Source organism: Alexandromys fortis, unplaced genomic scaffold (genome assembly GCF_014885135.2).
Source record: "Alexandromys fortis isolate MF-2015 unplaced genomic scaffold, M_Fortis_MF-2015_v1.1 scaffold_80, whole genome shotgun sequence".
NCBI lineage: Eukaryota > Metazoa > Chordata > Mammalia > Rodentia > Cricetidae > Alexandromys > Alexandromys fortis.
In genome coordinates, this window is record NW_026068174.1 from 8,809,919 (window position 1) to 8,819,476 (window position 9,558).

A 9,558-nucleotide genomic window follows, 5' to 3' on the forward strand; every position below is an offset into this window, starting at 1 on the left:
GTGATGCTAGAAAGAGCTATTAAAGCTGCTAGAAGAAAAAAATTTAATGATTCTTACCCTGTTCTAGCCCCTGCATACTACAATACCTCCCTGCAAGGCAAGATGTTTTCAATTGTTTAATAGTGGCATAACTGTTACAGGGGAATCAATCTCTTTCTGATTGGACTTGGGGCCTTCTCCATATAATGAAATTTTATTCCTGGCATTATAAACCTGATCAAAAGTCCATGTATTGGGATGTCAAAGGTCTTAGGTAGGAACCTACTATTATTATTTTGCAAAATAACTGTGTTGTCGAATAACCTCCTAAAATGTGTTTATATCTATAGATATGCTTTTTTTCAATATTGGTAGAAAAGATTTCTTTTGCAGTGATTAGTGATTCGTGGAGAGATACAGAACTGATCAAGATGCTAAGGACAAGTAATTATGGGTGCTTACCCCTAAATAGGAAGTCAGTATCAACAACCCTCTGCAACTCTCAAGAATTATCATGAAAGAGTGTGCAAAAGTATGAAGAAAGAGGGGTGTATAGTACTGTGAAATGCTGTCTTCTGGTCATGACATGGATGTTGCACTCAAACTTACGATAGTTGTTGTTATCTGCACAGGATCTATGCAAGATCAAGCCAATAAATTACAGAATGGATGAGGAGAAACTCAGAAGACTAAACTTGACTGAAGCTCTATTGGCAGTTGACAGTGGCTGGGAGATGGAGAGTCACTTTTCTGTGGGGATTTAACCACTGGTAGACAGACCATGGTCCAGGGGATAGCCTATGAACTTACAATGGTTGAATGATGAATGGGATCACAAATAAAAACAAGAAAGGAATCAAACTTTCTAGAATAGTACAACATCAAAACCTATATGACACAACGAAGGGAGTTCTAAGAGAAAAGTTTATACACATGGGTCTGAATCCATCCATATATTCACTTGGAAAAAGTCTTAATCAGTACTTTCTAGTTTCTATCATCTTATACAATACTTAAATGGCTTTTCTTGTATATTTCTCTTTGGAGACATGAGTAAGGGTGCTTCAGAACACATAGCTGAGAATGGATTGTTGGAAAGAAGGCTATATACATTTCAGATCTTACTAGTGGATGCTGTGGGTATCTTTCTCTGTTTCACCTACCTCCACCCTCATATTCTCTGAGTGTTGACTGAGAATAGCTTATGATTTCATTTTTCTGGCCAGAGAAGCTGAACAACTCTTCCTGTGCCCACTGCTCCAAAAGGCAGTTGAGAAATCCATAGCCAAGAACCAACACTGAGTTCAAAGAATGGCTTCTTGCCTCTAGGTGGGTCTGACTTTATACATGTGATCTTTACCTGACTGCTATTCTCAAAACCAGGTGTGTTGAGCCCACATACTTTTTTTTTTCGAGACAGGGTTTCTCTGTAGCTTTGGTGCCTGTCCTGGAACTAGCTCTTGTAGACCGGGCTGGCCTCGAACTCCCAGAGATCCGCCTGCCTCTGCCTCCTGAGTGCTGGGATTAAAGGCATGCGCCACCACTGCCTAGCTCCACATACTTCTTATTCTGTCTTCTAAGAGCATCCATTCTTCGATACCTAGTTTCTCCTTCGCTCCCAGGAAACACTATGCTTAAATAACCATGATAATTTATGGAAACAGAATTCAACTGAGTTTACAGTTCCAAAGGGACAAGAGCTTATGATGGAAGAACAGTAAGCAGTAGCCATGGCACCAGGAGCAGGAAGTGAAGGGCTCACTCTTGAACCACAACCATGAAGCAGAGAGACCGAACTTGAAATGGCACAAATCTTTAAACTCTCAAAGTCTGGCTCCAGTAGCATACAACCATCAACAAAACATCTCCTAAACACCCCAAACAGCACCATCAAATGGGGATCAAGTGTTTAAATGTCCAAGACTATGAGGAACATCTCCTTCAAACCACCACAAGTAGTATTGTCAAAATCTGTCCATAATGTTTGAAACCGAGTAGTTGTGCTGAGTTTTAGTTAAGACTAAGGAAGAACCAACCATTCAAAAAGTTTAGGCAAGAGATTTAGGGCAGGAAAAAAGCCAAGACAAAGTCCTGATTGTTTATATTCGTTCCACACATGAGGTCACTCAGTACTTGTCTGGCCATGCCTTGTTTGTTTCGTTTAATGTAACTCCAGTTCCATCCACATTGCTGCAAGGGGCTGGATTTTAGCTTTCTTTACAGTCTAATATATCCGACAGTGAATATGGGCTACACCTTCTTTATTGACTCATCAGCTGATGAAATCTTAGACTATTTCAATTCTTGGCTGGTATGATTGGTGCTTCAGCGAGTAAGGAAGTGACCAGGAAGGACTAGAATGCTAACTCTGTAGCTTTATTCTCTAAGTGTTCATGACTGTTTCCTTTACAAAACTTCCTCACTGATTTTTCAGATTCATTGTATTTCATAAACATTGCTTTCCAGTCTGTATTTCACAGTTACATCATCTTGATTCCCTATTTACCTTCCTGGCGCTGGTTCATGCTTTTGCGATCTTACTTTCTTATCTGTTTACTTCTCTTTAATGCACTCTGAATACTATGTTTAACAGAAATAATCAGAGGTCTTGGTGGTTTTATCACCTCTTTGTGTAATATTTTTCCCCTGATATTGTTTTATGAGGTCTCATTATGTGACATTCACAAGCCTTGTACATGATCCTCCTGCTTCATCAGAGCTGAGATGAGAAGCATGCACCACCATATCTAGTGAAGACTCAACAAGTTTTTCAAATTGTTTAGAATAAACTGAGGGCTCCACGCATGTTGGGTGAGCACTCTACCACTGAGCTACAGTCATGCCCTTAATTTTTAAAAACTGCCTTAACTTAGTACTTGAAGTCACTAGTGTTTGAGATTTTCTAAACTCAGGGGCTCAAGAAATTTCAGAACTTGTGAGCCATTTATTTCTGACTTAGCTTTACTCCTAAGAAAACTTGAAGGTTTCTGTGTAATAATTATTTGTTTCACTTCCTGCAAACAAGATTCATTTCCTAATTCCTTTGCTGGCAGATATTAACATTGGAGCAATTAATTATCCGTGTTTATCTCAAGTAGTTATCTTGGGCCTGTCTCCCCAAGGCCTCTCCAAAACTAATAAATAACCCTTTTCAGCCCCTTCATGAATCTGAGATTCAAGCATCAGTTCTTGGATTCCCTGGAGCAACCACAGCACAAAGAGCCTTAAATTCTGCCTCCTGATTTGTAGGACTGAAGACCCAAGGAACAAGCCCCTACTCCCTAGTTATAGCCAATACAACAAATCACAAAGTCCTGGTTTTTTTCTTTTTCTTTTTTAAATGGGCTGAATTTTTATCCTATAGATGAGAAAAGTGAAGGCAGCAGACCAGAGTCACACAGAGCAGTGGGTAAGATCTAAATTCTCTCTCTCTCTCTCTCTCTCTCTCTCTCTCTCTCTCTCTCTCTCTCTCTCTCCATCTTCTCCCTCACAAATCCCTTGCCTCAAAGTGCTATCACCTGCCCTGCCTGCTATTCTCCATCCACAAGGAGGGCTGCACAGGTGAGAGAAGGAAGCTCAGAACTGTGTGTTTCTCACTCACCATCACATTGCTAGGGAGAACAGAGGATGTGCCAAAGTCTGTTTCCTTCTGCAAGCCTAGAGTTCTTGTTTAGCTCACCCTACATTCTTTCCATACACAGCCAAGCACAGAATAGAGGGCTTAAATCTCCATGACCATCTAACCACACCCACACCAGGGTCTAAAAACTCTTGTAGACTCTGAGTGGTGTTTCTCAAAGTACCGGGGTCAACAAAACAAAATTAACAAAACAAAACACAGAACGAATATTTCTAGATTTTGTTTGATCTTGGCTTTCATTTTTGTCTGCTTTCTTGTTTGTTAGTTTGTTGTTTGAAATAGGGTCCCACTGTGTAATTCAGTCTACAACTTGGCATGTAGAACTGACTAGACTCAAACACACTCTCTGTCTCCTGAGTGCTGGGATTAAAATCCAAAAGAACAAATCCATTTGGATTTTTTTGTGTTTTGTTTTGTTAATTTTGTCTTGTTGACTGTTTCTGTTTCTGATTTTGGGGTTTTGTTTAGGAGGAAGATGTTTTGGTTTTGTTGGTTTGGTTTTTGAGAAATGACCTTTCTATGTAGCCCTGGTCGGTCTAAAACTTGCTATGTCAACCAGACAGGCCTCACATAGCAAGGATCTTACTGTGTCTGCCTCCTCGGTGCCAAGGCTGCAGCACACTGCTTTGTTCTGGCAGGCTGGAGATCAGACCCAGAGCATCCGTCCCACATACTGGGCAAGTTTTCCTTCCACTAGGGATCACATCCTCAGCCCCTTGCCTGCTTCTTTTCCCACCTCATAATTTCTGTTAGAATATTGACATTTTCGGTAACTTATTGTAGAAATTTAAGGTTCCAGTCTCCTCTTCTGGGATAGTTATTGTTATTTACTTATTTGTTTAACATCCAAAGTTACATGAACTGCCACTAGTGACACCAGAAGGGCTTTGTTCTCCTTCTCTGATCACACATGTAACCAATTTCCACTCATTGCAACCGACAATTGTTTTAAGAACCCTCTGAGATGCTGAAAAACAAACCAATCCAATCTGAATCTTTGAAAGGATGTTTGCCGCCATCCTGTCCTGATGTGGTAGAGTTTCCTGGTCTTTCTGCACTCTAGATTCCTGCCGTCTAGATTGCATCATCCCAATTCCATGAACTTCCCTGCACCTGCCTTTCACCACAACCTCCACTGTTCTTAATACCACAGGGCTCCAAGGTCACCATGCTCTATTGCATGCGAAGCCAGGTCCTTTGGGGAAGAATTAACAACTATCTGTTTTTGGCACAAATCTCCCATGTAAAACACTAGAACTGGCTGTGAAAGAAGCAGTCTTTTCTTTTATAGACCCTCCTCCCAGGACAGAGCATTGAGAATATGGAGACAACAATCTTGGGCTCTGTAGTTTATCTTCCTTCTGCAATACCAGAAGCTCAAGCCTAGTTAAAGAGGAACCGACCCCTCAATCCTCAGCACTCCATATTGAGGCAGAGCCTCTGTTCCACAGGGAACAGAACAGAAGGCAGCTGCCTCTCTTCTACTGCCAAAGACTGAGGCTTAACTCCAGTAGGAGGTAACTGAACGGGAGGGAAGAAACGCACGCGCGAGTGTACACACACACACACACACACACACACACACACTGTAGCCATGAAAGAGGGAACTGTGTGTCCCAGGCTGCTGTAACTCCAGTGGACTGTCTTCCAAGGCTAGGGTGGTAGAGGGGAAGTCCTGCTCTTAACACCCACCCTCATCTTCCTTATTCCCATCTGTCTACTGAAATAGCTCTTAGGATCATTCCCAGGTCTTTCCATTCTTCATTTCCACTTCTCACCAGTCTCCCTGAAGAGTGTTCATGGACTCTCCACATCACCATGTCGGAAGTCAACTGCACACTCCCGTCTATTCCCAACTTTAATGGTCCTATGTTCACGCAGAGACTGGATTCCTTGACAGTGGAGCTGCCCTTTGGCAGATACACCACATCCCTGCTACTGCACTCATTCATTTGTAGTTCAACTTTTCTTTTTTCTACAAAGAAAGACTTTTGCATTAAAGGAACATTAACCTGATTACTTAGAATATTTTTATTTTAAACTGTTGAGTCTGTTCCCGTGAGTAGTTTAATCTTTTTATTCCAAGGAAAGATCAATATCTGTATGAATTCTGTACAGTAGGGAGATTAGACTCACCAAAATTATATGCTAATTATAAGGTATTAGAATTACAGTATGAATTGTACGCAACAAAGGAGAGAGGCTTGGGATACATCTCAGCATAGAGCATTTTCCTAGCATACATGAATGAGGAGCTAGGCTCAAACCTCAATGCCACAGAGTAAGTAAATACAGAAAGAAAGAAATTTGTTCTAAAATGTGAGAAGACATAATCTTTAGATGCAAAAACATTGGATATCAACAAAATCAATAAAGGAGAAATATTGCCTGATGGAAATAATTTTTGAGAATAAAGAGGCATGCATGGTGGTCCACACCTTCAATCCCAGCACTTAAGAGGCAGAAGCAGGCATATCTCTGAGTTCAAGACCAGCCCTGTATGTAGAATGAGTTTCAGGCCAGTTGGAGTTATAAACTGAGATCCTGCTTCCAAAAAATTAAATAAATAAAAATAAATAAAGGAAGGAAAGAAAGAAGGAAGAAAGGCTTGAGGTATAAAAATTAAGTCACTTGCTATTTAAAAAATAGCAATTAGTTATAATAGTAACTTAAGGAATGTTTCTCCATCATATTAACTGAATAAGAATAACTGGATACAAAATGAAAATACAAACAGCAAATGTTCCAGGAGGTTGTATTTGCTTGGGGGAAATTTTGGTATGATTTTCTCTTTCAATACACTTTTCTGCATTGTGTGTGTGTGTAGGGGGTCGTTATACAGTTGGGAATGGAACTCATGAGTGAAGCTCTATCCAAGCACACACAAAGCACTGAATTCAACCTGGGTCTGAGATTACTTTTAGGGAAAGAGTTGACAAGGCCTTGTTATATTGTTAAAAGAGCCTTTAGCCTTTTAGGCTCAAGTAATTATCCTCTGAGTAGCTGGGATTCTGGGCAAGTGCCATCACACCTAGCTCTAAGACACCTGCAATACTAAGAAAGCAGTTGGTATTTATTTATGCTCATTCTCCATCTACTAAAGAGTGCTTGGTAAATCTTTCTTGGTGCTCACATTGCAGAAAATTGGGAAATGGATGGAAGCAACCAGAGCGGAGACTCTGAGTTCCTACTCCTGGGACTCTCAGAGGTTCCCGAGCATCAGCGCATCCTGTTTGGGACTTTCCTGTCCATGTACCTGGTCACAGTGGTGGGGAATGTGCTCATCATCCTGGCCATTGGCTCTGACTCGCACCTGCACACTCCCATGTATTTCTTCCTGGCCAACCTCTCCTTCACTGACCTCTTCTTTGTCACCAACACAATCCCCAAGACGCTGGTGAACCTTCAGTCCCAGAACAAAGCCATCTCCTACACAGGATGCCTGACTCAGCTCTACTTCCTGGTGTCTCTGGTAGCCTTGGACAACCTCATCCTCGCTGTAATGGCTTATGATCGGTACGTGGCCATCTGCCGTCCCCTCCATTATACTACTGCCATGAGTCCTAAGCTCTGTATCTTGCTCCTCATCCTGTGCTGGGCCCTATCTATCCTCTATGGCCTCATCCACACCATCCTCATGACCAAGGTAACCTTCTGTGGGTCTCGGAAAATCCACTACATCTTCTGTGAAATGTACGTCCTGCTCAGGCTTGCATGCTCTGACACCCGCATCAATCACATGGTGCTGATTGTCACAGGCTGCTTTGTCTTCCTTGCTCCTTTTGGATTCATGATCCTATCCTATGTCTGGATTGTCAGAGCTATCTTCAGAATCCCCTCAGCCTCTAGCAAGTACAAAGCCTTTTCCACCTGTGCATCCCATCTGGCTGTGGTGGCCCTCTTCTATGGGACACTTTGTATGGTATATCTGCAGCCCCTACACACCTACTCCATGAAAGACTCAGTAGCCACAGTGATGTACGCAGTGGTGACCCCCATGATGAACCCTTTCATCTACAGCCTGAGGAACAAGGACATGCATGGGGCTCTGGGAAGACTTCTAAGGAAGCCGATTCAGAGGTTAACATGAAGGTTGTTTTGGAAAAGAGGAATGAAGCAGACTGTGTATATCCTTCAACATGTTCAAAGCATCATCCTATGGGTTATGCAGGGGTGTTTGGACATATCTCTGGCTCTGAATGAACCTATGTGGTGATGGAAAGACATGTAAGTACCTCACTGCATCCCTTGCATCTCATCAGCTTTGGTAATAAATAAGGTCACACTAAACCAACACTAGAACATTATAGGCTTGATTTTACAATGTGCCTGACCATAGGAGCACATTCTCAGCCTTATCCAGATATACCCAGTTATGACATAGAGACATCTTTTATGTCTCAAATACATCAAATGTACAAATAGCAATTATTGACTTGTTAGAAAGTTGGATGTTGGCCTATGGTGATTTAGAAAAATATTCATTAGAAATGAATCCACATATCCAGCAGGGCTTAAGACTGTAGAAAGCAATGTTCAATTGATGTGGTAGTTACTTTGTTATTCAACAATACATTCTATTGTGACTGGCTGAGTGTCTCTTAATACCTTCAAACTAGATTGTAAGCATGAATGTGGCATTCACAGTCAACTGTAATCAATGGGTAAAAATGCATGTAAATGAATCTAATTCATCAGTTTAAATGCGATGTTTACCATGCTGATTTAAAGATTGTATGTAAAATAAGACTGTTTTTTAAAACGATGTGTATCTGTCTATTAAAAAAAATGTAAATCTGAAGAGGTGACAGCAGTTAAGAGCACTTGCTCTTTTTTCAGAGAAACCAGGTTCTGTTCCTGTATGATAACTCACAACTATCTGCAGCTCTAGATTCAGGGAATCCAACACCCCCTTCTGGCCTTTGTGGGAACCAGGCACAGATATACATGCAGGCAAGACATTCAAACACATACAATTAAAATAAATCTATCTTTTAAAAATAAAATAAAGAAATGAAAGGAAGAAAGATGTTATGGCTGACTCTGAAGCTCAAGTTAGAATGTACTACCCCTCCTGCTTTTAGGGAGATATTCTTATCAACCTGACGATCTTCCCTATGCCTTGGAGATTGTGACACACAAAAAGAAGCCAGAGGCCTCTTTATGATGCTATGAGATAATCTTAAAATGTCTGCCCCTGTACTTTCTCAGGAAGAAGACAAACAAGTCAACTTAAAATGGTCAACAAGGTTCGGTGGGCTAGAAGAGATGGCCTCAGATAAGATTACAAGCCTCTTCCTATTCTATACTCAGGCAATTATGTAGCATGTACAGCAACAAAATTAGATTAGCTGAAGCTACCTCTGCTTTACACAGGGACTTATGTTGGTGGAAAAAGTTGGTGTGCAAAGATGACGAAAGAATCAAGGCCAGCCCCCCCCCCTTTTTTAGAAAAGTTAGCACATGCAGAGGTTCTGTGGTGATATATTACCAAGGAGCAAAAAATGCCAGTATTAGAATATAAACAAATTCTATAAATATATAACATATGAACATTATATTATGCCAGAAATTGAGTAATATAACTGAAGCAGCCTTGGCCTGAGGATTCTTCTTGGGCACCCTGACCATTACGAATTAATAATACACTGCTCAGGGCATGGGATTCTGCCTGAGCTGGCTTAGAATGTTTTTTTTTTCTGTCTAGCATTTTTGAATCTGCAAAAGCTGGCAGCCTGAGAACAAACAGGCTGTCATATGCCTCTAGATTCTTAAGAATTCAGCTATGGGGTTGATGAGAAAAAATGATTATAAAAGACAACTCTGTTAATCAATGATGACTAAAATTGAGGGGAAATGATTGTAAAAGATAGCTCTGTTTTGACATGGTCTATCAGTGATGCCTAAACTTACTACCCCAGATATACAAGAGAAAAAGT

At 41.0% G+C, this 9,558-nt stretch overlaps 1 protein-coding gene across 1 annotated transcript; it reads left to right on the plus strand.

Moving 5' to 3' along the window:
• The first annotated feature begins 6,770 nt into the window (after positions 1 to 6,770).
• Positions 6,771 to 7,709, plus strand: LOC126492460 (olfactory receptor 1D2-like). The gene has a single exon (XM_050128928.1). The coding sequence runs from the start codon at positions 6,771 to 6,773 to the stop codon at positions 7,707 to 7,709; it is 939 nt and encodes a 312-aa protein (XP_049984885.1).
• The last annotated feature ends 1,849 nt before the right edge of the window (positions 7,710 to 9,558 follow it).

Coding starts and splice junctions, on each gene's coding strand:
- LOC126492460 (XM_050128928.1), top strand. CDS start 6,771: ATGGATGGAAGCAACCAGAGCGGAGACTCTGAGTTCCTACTCCTGGGA.